The sequence below is a fragment of the Cebus imitator genome, unplaced genomic scaffold (genome assembly GCF_001604975.1).
Source record: "Cebus imitator isolate Cc_AM_T3 unplaced genomic scaffold, Cebus_imitator-1.0 Scaffold19, whole genome shotgun sequence".
In the NCBI taxonomy this organism is placed as follows: domain Eukaryota; kingdom Metazoa; phylum Chordata; class Mammalia; order Primates; family Cebidae; genus Cebus; species Cebus imitator.
This window is the reverse complement of record NW_016107334.1, coordinates 10701938-10714120: the sequence shown is the minus strand read 5'-3', so window position 1 is coordinate 10714120 and position 12183 is coordinate 10701938. Positions and strand designations below refer to the sequence as shown.

At 43.4% G+C, this 12183-nt stretch overlaps 1 protein-coding gene across 2 annotated transcripts in view; it reads left to right on the top strand.

The window, feature by feature from the left end:
- The window catches only part of CHSY1 (chondroitin sulfate synthase 1), a 69565-nt gene extending 57562 nt beyond the window's left edge, over positions 1 to 12003 (top strand). For both annotated transcript variants that reach the window (XM_017518858.2, XM_017518863.2), the window contains exon 3: positions 10019 to 12003. In XM_017518858.2, the coding sequence (XP_017374347.1) occupies positions 10019 to 11611 (1593 nt within the window). In that variant the 3' untranslated portion in view covers positions 11612 to 12003. The remainder of the gene's footprint in view (positions 1 to 10018) is intronic.
- The last annotated feature ends 180 nt before the right edge of the window (positions 12004 to 12183 follow it).

Here is a 12183-nt window from a genome sequence, read left to right as displayed (position 1 = left end):
AAGACTTCAAAAGTCTTAGTAAGACTGCTGGAAGTTAACATGGTGTTAAATGTCTTTATGTCAAATAAGATTCTACAGAAAGCAGGTATAGATGAAAAAATATCCCAGTAGGACATGAATCTGTAGGTCATATTTGACTCACAGATGTATTTTAGCCTGTATTTCTTTTCACTGAAGTCGCCAGCACCTCAGTTAGACTTGACATAGAACAGCTGGAGTTCTAGCTTCCCTTGAAATCTGGCTGCGCTGGGCCTGGGTGGCATGTCCTGGTCCCGCCAGCTCTGTCCCTTCTGGCTTAAATCCACCTCGCCCCTGTAAGTTTGTTTTGATTTTTATTTTTGATTTGTTTTGTTTTTTTGGCAATCCCCTAGACTAGAGCTTACATCATATGTTCTCAAAGAGATATGTTGCGTCCTGTGTGATATTGGCGTGTGGTCCATATTGACTGGAGTGGAGAGGGCGCTAAGAGGGACACAGGCGTGGAGGTCAGAGGGCTGGACCTGGTACCTGGGTGAGCTAGGTTTTAGAAACGCCTTTGGAGAGAGGCCCTGGTAGCCGCTTCGTGGCAGGCCTGGGCTGGGACTAACGCCACACTCGCCTGCTCTATCTTAAGTTCACGCTTGTTTCTTTGTACGTGGCATTTGGGCTTTCACTGTCTGGTACAGCGCCCTTCACATGAGTGTTCAGTAAATACTGAGTGCTACATATGCACAGGACTTTGTTAATTTAAAGATAGTTCTGCATGTATTCATTCTGCAGAATGCTGCCACGTTTGCCACTTTATTTTTTTAAGGTGATACCTGGTGCACTCAACTGATTGCCCCAGATGAGATGTTTGTGAAGGGAAGACTGGGAGTTTAGATAGTTTTCTGACTGCAGATAAGGGTCTCCTGCCACAGCCTCTGCTGATTATTTAGACTATGGAATGTTCACTTGCAACATCTATTGTTTCAGCTTCATCCCTTTACTTATGCAGAAGCCTTAAATTACTATCAACAGCTTTTGTTTTACTTTGCTAAGCTTAATTCTCAATTATTTTGAAATGAGTCAGGCTTCTCTAAAAGGTGTTTAAGGTTTCAGAATTAGTCACTAAACATTCAGGACTCATTAATATAATTCTTTTTTTTTTTTTTTAACCACTGAAGTCCCAGCTTAATTTCCATGACAGTTTTAGTTTTTTGAATGCAGTCTTTAAAATAGAGAGAACCTAATCCTTGAACTTAATTAGATGAAAATTGGCAAAGCCTACACAAAACTAATTAGGAAAGACCTAATAGGGACAGTAGGGTAACCATATGTCCTGAGAGTCTGGGACAGGCCCAGTTTATGCTGGTGGTCTTGGTCTAATTATTAACAGACCCACTCTTTCATCTCAAAAAATCCTGCTTGGGACAGTAAATTACCTGTAAAGCCTACCTACAGGCATATGAGAATGTAATTTGAATATTTAAAAACTTGTGACTCTGGCTACCAGCAGTTATGGTGTCTCAACGTTTAGACAATGCTTATTTTCCTTGAACCACTTTTCAGGACAAAAGGGTAAGAAAACCAGTTCTCTGTAATGAACTGAAACACTGCCTGAGTGTGAATGGGAAATTGTTGCTCTGCAGTAGTGATGGTCTGTAGCTGAGGCTGAACTATGTATGTGATGAAGGACAGTCATGTAAACAGTTAACAGGAAGAACCAGGACCTAATGAGAATGTTGGCTTTCCTTGCTGAGGACAAGAAGGACATTTGCTAACGAAGACCGTGGAAGGTATTTGTTAACTGAAGATTAGATATGGGTAGTTGATGGTTATTCCCAGCTGGGCTTAGAAGTTCCTGGGAATAGTGTGACCTTGGTATTAGCCCCTCTCAGATTTGCTGGAGAATGACGCAGAGCCCTGAAGCATCTCACAGGAAGGGAGGTGGCTTTGCTGGAGTTGAAGGATATGGACGCACTTTTTGTAACAAAGATTAAGGGTTGTTTGGTGGACAGTGGAAATTAAATGAAGTCTTCAGTGCCACTATGTGCATCTTAAGAAGGTTTCTTTACAGCAAGTGATACTGTTGTGATTATTAACCTGTCTGTATTGATTCGTGTTTTCTTCTGTAGTACTTCTTTGTTTTATAATACTCTTCTAAGTGATATGCCAAATTATAGATTATTGAAAATACCTTATGATTATACAATTCTCTTAAATTTTTAATTTGGTATTATTCCAAAAAATATATATATGTGTATATATATATTATACACACATATACACACACATTTTTTTTTTTTTTTTTTTTTTTGATGGAGTCTCACTCTGTTGCCCAGGCTGGAGTGCAGTGGTATGATCTTGGCTAACTGCAGCCTCCACTTGCCAGGTTCAAGTGATTCTCCCACCTCAGCCTCCTCAGTAGCTGAGACTACAAGCACATGCCACCACGCCCGGCTAATTTTTGTATTTTTAGTAGAAACAGAGTTTCACCATGTTGGTGAGGCCGGTCTCAAACTCCTGACCTCAAGTGATCCACCTCCCTGAGCCTCCCAAAGTATTGGAATTATAGGCATGAACCACCAGCCCGGCCCAAAACATTCTTTACAACAAAAATGTCATTACATATTTGTTATGCCTAGAGTTACTAAAATAAACTGTTAACAATCTCATATTCTGGAGGGGGCACCAGGCCCCCACCATGGGGAGTGTGGGGACAGTAGCAGCCAGACCAGCACAGCATGGGCGTCCTGGAGTCTGTGCTTTTTGCTCAGGAACCAGATGGGAAGAGCAGCAGATGCGCCTCCTTTTCCCCAGCAGAAAAAGAAGAATCCAGTCAGTAAGGAAAAGCATGGAGAGTCCCAACCAGCGACTCTTGACTAATCACTCAACTGCCCTATGCTTTTGTGTCCATATCAGCAAAATGGGATGGAGGGGGTGACAGACCTTCTGCTTTTCTGACTCAGTGGAACACAGTCAATAACAAAAGGAAAATACAGAAAAAAAAAATCTCATATTCTTAACTAATTTTATAGAAGAGTTGGAGATCTATTTTCATTGGATACAAACAGTTAATAGGGATGTGTTATTATCCTTTAATCCTTAAAATATAGTTTGAGTCAATGAAGATAATGCTGCAGCTTCAGCCATATCAGGAGTAGGTAGGTGGAAGAACGTCAGAGCAGAGCTTTAGAGGATTTGTGGCTGGTTCTGACACGATCCCACAAGATCTCTGAATTCTTTACCTTGATGGATCGTCTGTCTAGTACAATGCAGTCATTTTTTTGAGGGGTTGTTTTTGAGACAGGGTCTCACTCTGTCACCAAGGCTGGAGTGCAGTGGTGTGATCATAGTTCATTGCAGCCTCAGCCTCCTGAGTAACTGGGACCACAGGCATGTGCCACCACATCTGGCTAATTTTTAAATTCTTTTTAGAGACAGGATTTCATTATGTTACCCATGCTCATCTTGAATTCCTCCCACCTCAGTCCCCCAAAGTGCTAAGGTTACAGGCGTGAGCCACCCTGCCCAGCCCGGTCATTTTATAAATGAGAAAACTTGAGACTCGACCAATTCAGGTAGCTTGTCCAAGGTCTTACAACTGTATTCTTGAAATTGTTATATTCTAAACTTTCTTCCAGAGAAACAGTTTTATTTCTGTTACAAGAAAATTGCTAAACACTCATTTAGTCATATGACTATACTTTTTTGTCTTTTTCTGAGACAGAGTCTCACTCTGTCATCCAAGCTGGAGTGTAGTGGCACAATCTGGGCTCACAGCAGACTCCACCTCCCAGACTCAAGTGATTCTCCCACCTCAGCCTCCCAAGTAGCTGACCTGGAGGCACCGTGGCCCCAGAGCCTGGGGGGTCAGGTCAGGGCTTCTCTAGGTTTTCCTTCCTGCTCCATTCAGAAATCACAGATGATTTATGGATTTCTTTCCTAAACTGGCTTTAATATTTTATGGACATTTTTGCTCTGAATTATACTTTACATTTCCTATTCTTAAAGAGCTCTAAAGAGAGCATATTTGATATCTGCCCGTCCCTCTCCCATTCCACACACTGAGGGTAACAAGAAAATGTTTCCCTAACCTTTACACCAACCTGCATCAGCCTCTTTCAGAAAGGGAGCTATTTCCTTGACGTCAGTTTAGGTTTTTGTACAGATCACTAAGGTAAGTGTTCCACCCAGTCTGTCAGCTAGGAGCTTGAGTTGTTTATATACTGTAGCAACATTAATCAATGTAATAAATTTTAGCAAATCCTCTGGGACAGGGCAGGGGCCACCAGCCAGTCTGGGCATAGACGTGGCTTTAAGTCCACTTTCTCTCAGGTGCTCACTCTACCCACATATGTGCATGTGCACCACTCACACACCTTTTAATCTTACAATAGATTTCTTCATTAAAAAAGGAAAATGGCTGGGCTCAGTGGCTCATGTCTGTAATCCCAGGACTTTGGAGGCTGAGGCAAGCAGATTGGTTGAACCCCCATCTCTACAAAAAAATATTTAAAAATTAGCTGTGTGTGGTGGTGCGTGCCTGTACTTCCAGCTACCTGGGAGGGGGAGGTTGCAGTGAGCGAAGATTACCCCACTGCACTCCAGCCTGGGTGACAGGAGACCCTGTTTAAAAAAAAACAAAAAAAGAATATAACACATATATTTTCAAACTTAGAGTTTAACCAGAAGGTACTTTCAGCAACCACTATAGTTTAAAATCCTGTCTGTCAGCCTGTTAATCAATACTTTTCTCCATGTTTATGCCCTTAGCGCACACACTCTGTGAAAGTAATGACCATAGGCGGCTTCTAAAACATTTTGAGAAATCGATTCCTGAAAATGTTTGGAGAAGTCATCAGTCATGCAGAGGCCTCCCACTGGGGCCTGCCCAGCCAGGAATAAAGTGTGCAGTCATATTTGGTCTAGGGAGTAAAAAAAGGGGGACCACTACATCATGTCTCCAGAGTATTATGTGTTCTTTCTTTGAATATGCTACTGATTTTTGCATTTTAAAACACATCCTGGTCAGAGGAGCCCAGCCTTGTCCTTGTATGCTGTTTACCATGTATAAGCTATCATGTTTGTCCTTAGCAGCTGTTTCCTTCTGTATTGGTGTCATTCAACAATTTCTCCATACTTGCTCTGCTTACAGGCCTCACTTGTTATGAATTTGATGGATCAAGCACTGAGCTGGACCCTAGAGACCCGGCTGAGCACCCACACCGTCCCCGCTTTGCACAAGTTCCCACAGTTGCCGCAAAGCTATCTGTGTGGCTCTTCCTTGCACAGTCATTCTGGGCTGTTCATCTTCTTTCCTGGATCCTGTCATCTCCTTTTCAGGTTTCTTTCCTCACTTTAGAGCAGCACATCCTTTAACAGCTTCCTAGGAAGGAATGAAGGCAAAGTAAAATTGAGTCCCGAACAACTCTTTCTCCTCACTTGGTGGATAGTTTGGAAAGGGAATTCTACGTTGAGAACAATTTTCCTCTCCTCCCACTTTTGAAGGCATTGTTCCTCAGCTTCCAGTAGTGTTATCTGTGTCCAGTATCATTTCAATTTCTGATTATTATATGTGCCCTTTTCCCTCCTCTTTGGAAATTTTTAGATTGCTTTATCCTGTGGTTTTTGAACCTGTGCTTTTATACTGGATTCTTGCAGTGTAACCCAGGCACCTGAGTCCCTTAATTCTGGATCCATTTTTTTATATTATTGTTTCCTCTATCTGTTTTTTGTTCCTAGAATCAATACTTTTCTCTCCTATTGTGTTTTTTTAATCGTTATTTTCTAGGGAATTCTCTGTCTTCACACTCCTTTGTTTTGCTGTTTTGTGTTTGGTTTTGAGGGTTTTTCCTGATGTTCTTGTTTATGGTATTGTTTTTGTTGCATGGATGCAGTATCTTCCCTTTGATGACTCTATTGTGGCTTTTTGGTTTTGTTGTTGAGTTTTCTTCTGTTCCTCCAAGGTTTTTGCTTCAGCTTTGTTTCCCTTGTTCCTATTTGGAATGTTCCCTTTTTCAACTGCCTGACGATCCTTAACTGTTGATTCTCGTGAAAGAGTGAAGCATTGAAAAACTGACCAGAAGCTATGTAGCTGAGGTTTTTACAACTAGTACCTTTGCTGTAATGGTCCAGCTTTTTGATGTTTTTGTTGGCAGACTCTAGGAATCGAAGGGACTGTTTAGTTGATCCAGAAAAGAGTCTTCTGGTTTCCTGCTTGGGGTGGGAAGTGGGGTAAGTTTTCTGAGAGGCAGGTGGGATATGAGGGCAGGATTCTGCTCAAGTCCCCCAATTTCCATCTCCCCATTATCAGACTTGTGCCTCACTTCCTTGTGCTTGGGTATAATTTCTGGAAAAAATGAACTTGAGAGTTGTTATGTATTTATCAAGGAAGTAAACCCAGAGGACTGAGTTGCAGTATTCAGTCAGAACTGCATAAAATAACTCGTCCATACTGTACTCCTGTAGTGACTTCATAGCTACCTCCTGTTGCTATTGTGGTGAGCTCGTGTTGTGAATATAGGCTTGAAATAGCTGGATGACACTAATCCTCTTCACCTGGAGAGCAGTTCATCTCTCCAGAAAATTGCATATGGCAATAAAGAGTGATCTCTTGGAGTTCTTGTATTTTTCATCAGGTTTAGTGCAATACCGTAAACCCCAAATAACACCATGGGACCTATATGAAGTACCACTAACAATGCTGAAGTGCTCACAAGAAGCAGAGAAAAGTCATGACATTACAAGAACGCTGGGTACTGTAGATGGAGGCCTGCACCCTCCACCCATTTCAGATACAGACGATCTTGTATAAACAGACAATATAAACTCATAGTATCAATAAATACAGTGCTGTCAGTATATTTACTCTTCCTTCCATGCCATTTTCTTTTCTCTAGCTTCCTTATTGTAAGATTACATCTTATTGTAGCCGGGCGCGGTGGCTTAAGCCTGTAATCCCAGCACTGTGGGAGGCCGAGGCGGGTGGATCATGAGGTCAAGAGATCGAGACCATCCTGGTCAACATGGTGAAACCCCGTCTCTACTAAAAATACAAAACATTAGCTGGGCATGGTGGCGCGTGCCTATAATCCCAGCTACTCAGGAGGCTGAGGCAGGAGAATTGCCTGAACCCGGGAGGCGGAGGGAGGAAGATGGAACCCAGGGGGCGGGGGTGGCCGGGAGCCGAAAACGTCCCATTACAAAAAAAAATGGGTAACAAGAGCGAAACTCCGTCCCAAAAAAAAAAAAAATACATCTTATTGTAAGAATACATCCACCATGCAAAATATGTGTTATTGTTATCAGTAAGACTTCCAGTCAACAGTAGGCTATTAGTAGTTCAGTTTTTGGGGAGTCAAAACTCATACATGGGTTTTCGACTGCACAAGGGCTTGGCACTCAACCTCCACATTGTTCAAGGATCCACTGCATTTGGGAAGAGAGGAGAAAATCATGCGAGTTCTACCACCTGTGTAGCCATAAGTCTCCAGTGTGTGCTCTAAGAATACCTCTGTGCTACTGTGTTGAAACAAGATTGAGGGAGGAACAGAATTCTGCAAGCAGAGCCATAGGGAAGCTGTGGCATGACCCAGTGGGGCTGGAGGGAGAAGGGTTTGAGTTACACGGGGAGATGGGATTGGCAGCACCTGCTTCAGACTGTTCTCACCTCACTGTAGAACACAGCTCGGAAGGCCAAATTGATGGCTCAGTGTGTTTAACTCTTGGAAATGGAGAGACCTTTCACAAACAGTATCATGGTTCTTCATGTTCATTGCTAAGAATTTGGAAATTATATACTTTAAACAAATATATGTAAAATCTCTGCCAAAATTGCTATCTAGCTTTTTATCGTATGGCAGACAGTCATGGTTGTGTTGGCTACCAGTTAGGAAGCATGTAGGTTTGTGGGTTCTCTGCCGTGTTAGAGCTTTCCTTACCATGGGGTCCTCAGGTAGTGTCAGTGGTAGGGTCTGGTGGCATGCACAGTTACACAACACACACTACAAATGCTGGCCTTGGTGAAACAGGAAGCATGGCTTCCCAGAGCCTGGGAGCATGTTCTGAGGCCCCGTAGCAGCTGCTTGTAACTGCTGTGCCCCCAAGTGCCCCGACAGGATTGTAGAAGGTTTTTAGAGCCTGCAAAGAATCCTTCTAAACCTTTCTTCATCTCTGAGTTCTCACATTACATTTGCCACCTTGTAGCCCTGCAATTTGTAGCCAAGAATCAGCCCACTAGAAAGTGAACAGTAAAGATGCTTAAGGAGCAAAGTAAAAAGAGAAGTTAGTGTGGCCATCGAGCCTGGCAGCAGGGCCTTTACCTCCATGTTGTGTTTATCTGGCCTGCCCACCGGGGCTTGAAGGAATCGTGGCGCGCCGGTGGCTCTCGGCCTTCTCTCAGCAAGCCCCAGGTTACTTCTTTGCCTCTGGTTATTTAAAACAAGAGTCTGAGATTTGCTTTCCTGTAGTTTATAGTAGGTAGCAGAAGAGGCATGTAAAATTCCACATAACAAGTATGCCCTGTGTGCTGCGTAAGGGTCAGAGTTTCTCCTCCTGGCCTAGGGAGGCTTTGCTCCCCAAACCATGGAACACCTGACCACCGTTTCTAATTAACTGTACAGTGTAACAGTAATTTCAGTGGTAAGCCGTGTGTACACCTCCCATGTGGAGCATAAGTGGTATGGGAAGCAAAGTTGGAAACAGCGGCGGCACTTTGGAGGACCTGTAATTTCGCCCTAATTCCTGCTCTAAGACCGGACTCACGGGTGCCCAGGAGGTAAAGGTCAGCACTAGTCAGACGCCAGCTCCACGCGAGACATGGCAGGCATGCCAGCTCCGTTTTCTTTATGAGAAAAGGAAATAAGATACAAAAGTGCCCATTTATATTTCTCTACTATTACGGTGGTTGCAGTAACTCAGGAAAAAGTCAGAATATGATTATCCAGAGGCAGATAAGCCAGTCAGCCAGAATCTGCATCATCCCTTACCAAGAATTAAATAGTATTTAACAATATGAAAAAACAACCAGGAACTTGAAAGACACAGGGCTAATTTCCCAGAAACCAAACTCAAATGCTTTCATTGACAATTTTTTTCTAGCTATTATTCTACATGCTAACTGACTTTGTAAAAACGTTCATCTCCTTGTTCGGATGTACTGGGGCATTAGGCAGTTCCCTTCCTAACCTGATGAAACCCATTTTGGCTGATGGCCATAAGCTTATGCTGTCCCAAAATCTGTGCCACAGGGCGGAGGGAGAGTTAGTGGAATGGTGAGCCCTGTGCATCCTGCACCGTTCCCATCTGCCAGCATTTTCTGAGCTCCCAGGCACCAAGCTCTGTGCTGGTGCCAGAGAACCCATGCTGAGCAAGCAGGCTTGCTCCTGCCTCCACAGAACCCCTGGGGGCGGGCACCTTCCTAGTCCCCAGGGAGGCCACCATCCTGAAGGGGGTTTTCAGATTGTGCTTGCTTCCAGAGACTTCGCAGAGCCTTGTTTCACCCCAGCAGCGTCCTTGCAGGGGCAGGCCTCCTCTTGCCTCTGATTGGCTTTCCTTTCCCTTAGCTCCCTGGAAGCAGGTAATCCTTTGCTCAGGTTGTCCTCCCCAAGTTCTTCTGGCTCTCAGTAGGAAGTTTATTCCCATAGATAGAAGCCGCAGGATCTGCTATTCAGGTCTTCATCCAGGGACACCTGAGTCTTTGGGTCCCTTTCACAGGCATAGTGGGACAAGGGGTGGGATTATCTTTCAGGCATGTTCACATGGTGCACTGTGATCTCAATTTTAAACCTTTCATTAGGGGAAAACTTTTTCATAATGCTGTTTGCTTGTAAAATTGTATTGGCCAACCTTGGTTATTAATGAAGCCTTATTTCCTTAAGCAGTTTTTATCTATTAATTCTTCCAACCACATTGGACTGCTGTTGATTGGGCCTTCTTTAGGGCCTTTTGTTTGCTGTGGCCCGTTCAGAAACATTTCTGATATTTGGATTTTATCTAGCATGTGCTGGCAGTCAATCATACAATACTAAAATTGTGATTTTTTTTTTCTTAACAGATGCAGCAGCTTTTTTATGAGAATTATGAACAGAACAAAAAGGGGTATATTAGAGATCTCCATAACAGTAAAATTCACCAAGCTATCACATTACACCCCAACAAAAACCCACCCTACCAGTACAGGCTCCACAGCTACATGCTCAGCCGCAAGATAGCCGAACTCCGCCACCGCACCATACAGCTGCACCGTGAAATTGTCCTGATGAGCAAATACAGCAACACAGAAATTCATAAAGAGGACATGCAGCTGGGAATCCCTCCCTCCTTCATGAGGTTTCAGCCCCGCCAGCGAGAGGAGATTCTGGAATGGGAGTTTCTGACTGGAAAATACTTGTATTCAGCAGCTGACGGCCAGCCCCCTCGAAGAGGAATGGACTCTGCTCAGAGGGAAGCCTTGGACGACATTGTCATGCAGGTCATGGAGATGATCAACGCCAACGCCAAGACCAGAGGGCGCATCATTGACTTCAAGGAGATCCAGTACGGCTACCGCCGAGTGAACCCCATGTACGGGGCCGAGTACATCCTGGACCTGCTGCTTCTATATAAAAAGCACAAAGGGAAGAAAATGACGGTCCCTGTGAGAAGGCACGCGTATTTACAGCAGACGTTCAGCAAGATCCAGTTTGTGGAGCATGAGGAGCTGGACGCACAGGAGTTGGCCAACAGAATCAATCAGGAATCTGGATCCTTGTCCTTCCTCTCCAACTCCCTCAAGAAGCTTGTCCCCTTTCAGCTCCCTGGGTCGAAGAGCGAGCACAAAGAACCCAAAGATAAAAAGATAAACATACTGATTCCTTTGTCTGGGCGTTTTGACATGTTTGTGAGATTTATGGGCAACTTTGAGAAGACGTGTCTTATCCCTAATCAGAACGTCAAGCTCGTGGTTCTGCTTTTCAATTCTGACTCCAACCCTGACAAGGCCAAACAAGTTGAACTGATGAGAGATTACCGCATTAAGTACCCTAAAGCTGACATGCAGATTTTGCCTGTGTCTGGAGAGTTTTCAAGAGCACTGGCCCTGGAAGTAGGATCTTCCCAGTTTAACAATGAATCTCTGCTCTTCTTCTGCGATGTTGATCTCGTGTTTACTGCAGAATTCCTTCAGCGATGTCGAGCAAATACAGTTCTGGGCCAACAGATATATTTTCCAATCATCTTCAGCCAGTATGACCCAAAGATTGTTTATAGTGGGAAAGTTCCCAGTGACAACCATTTTGCCTTTACTCAGAAAACTGGCTTCTGGAGAAACTATGGGTTTGGCATCACATGTATTTATAAGGGAGATCTTGTTCGAGTGGGTGGCTTTGATGTTTCCATCCAAGGCTGGGGGCTGGAGGATGTGGACCTTTTCAACAAGGTTGTCCAGGCAGGTTTGAAGACGTTTCGAAGCCAGGAAGTAGGAGTCGTCCACGTCCACCATCCTGTCTTCTGTGATCCCAATCTTGACCCCAAACAGTACAAAATGTGCTTGGGGTCCAAAGCATCGACCTATGGGTCCACACAGCAGCTGGCTGAGATGTGGCTAGAAAAAAATGATCCAACTTACAGTAAAAGCGGCAATAATAATGGCTCAGTAAGGACAGCCTAATATCCAGCTTTGCTGGAAAAGACATTTTTAATTAATTTATTTTTCAAAAATTTTTTGTATGATCCAGTTTTTTAAGTCCATATACAAGGATATATTTTACAAGTGGTTTTCTTACATAGGACTCCTTTAAGATTGAGCTTCCTGAACAAGAATGTGGTCAGTGTTTGCCTTTGAACACATCTTCTTGCTGAACATTATGTAGCAGACCTGCTTAACTTTGACTTGAAATGTACCTGATGAACAAAACTTTAAAAAAAAAAAGTTTTCTTTTGAGACCCTTTGCTACAGTCCTATGGCAGAAAACGTGAACATTCCTGCAAAGTATTATTGTAACAAAACACTGTAACTCTGGTAAATGTTCTGTTGTGATTGTTAACATTGCACAGATTCTACCTTTTGTCTTTTTAAGTGTTTTAAAGCCATTTCCTGTTCCAGTTGTAAGATAAGGAAATGTGATAATAGCTGTTTCATCATTGTCTTCAGGAGAGCTTTCCAGAGTTAGCATCGGTACTCTGCTCAGCATGGCTATGTAGGTGTTTTTTGGGTTTTTTTTTTTTTTTTTTTTTTTTTTT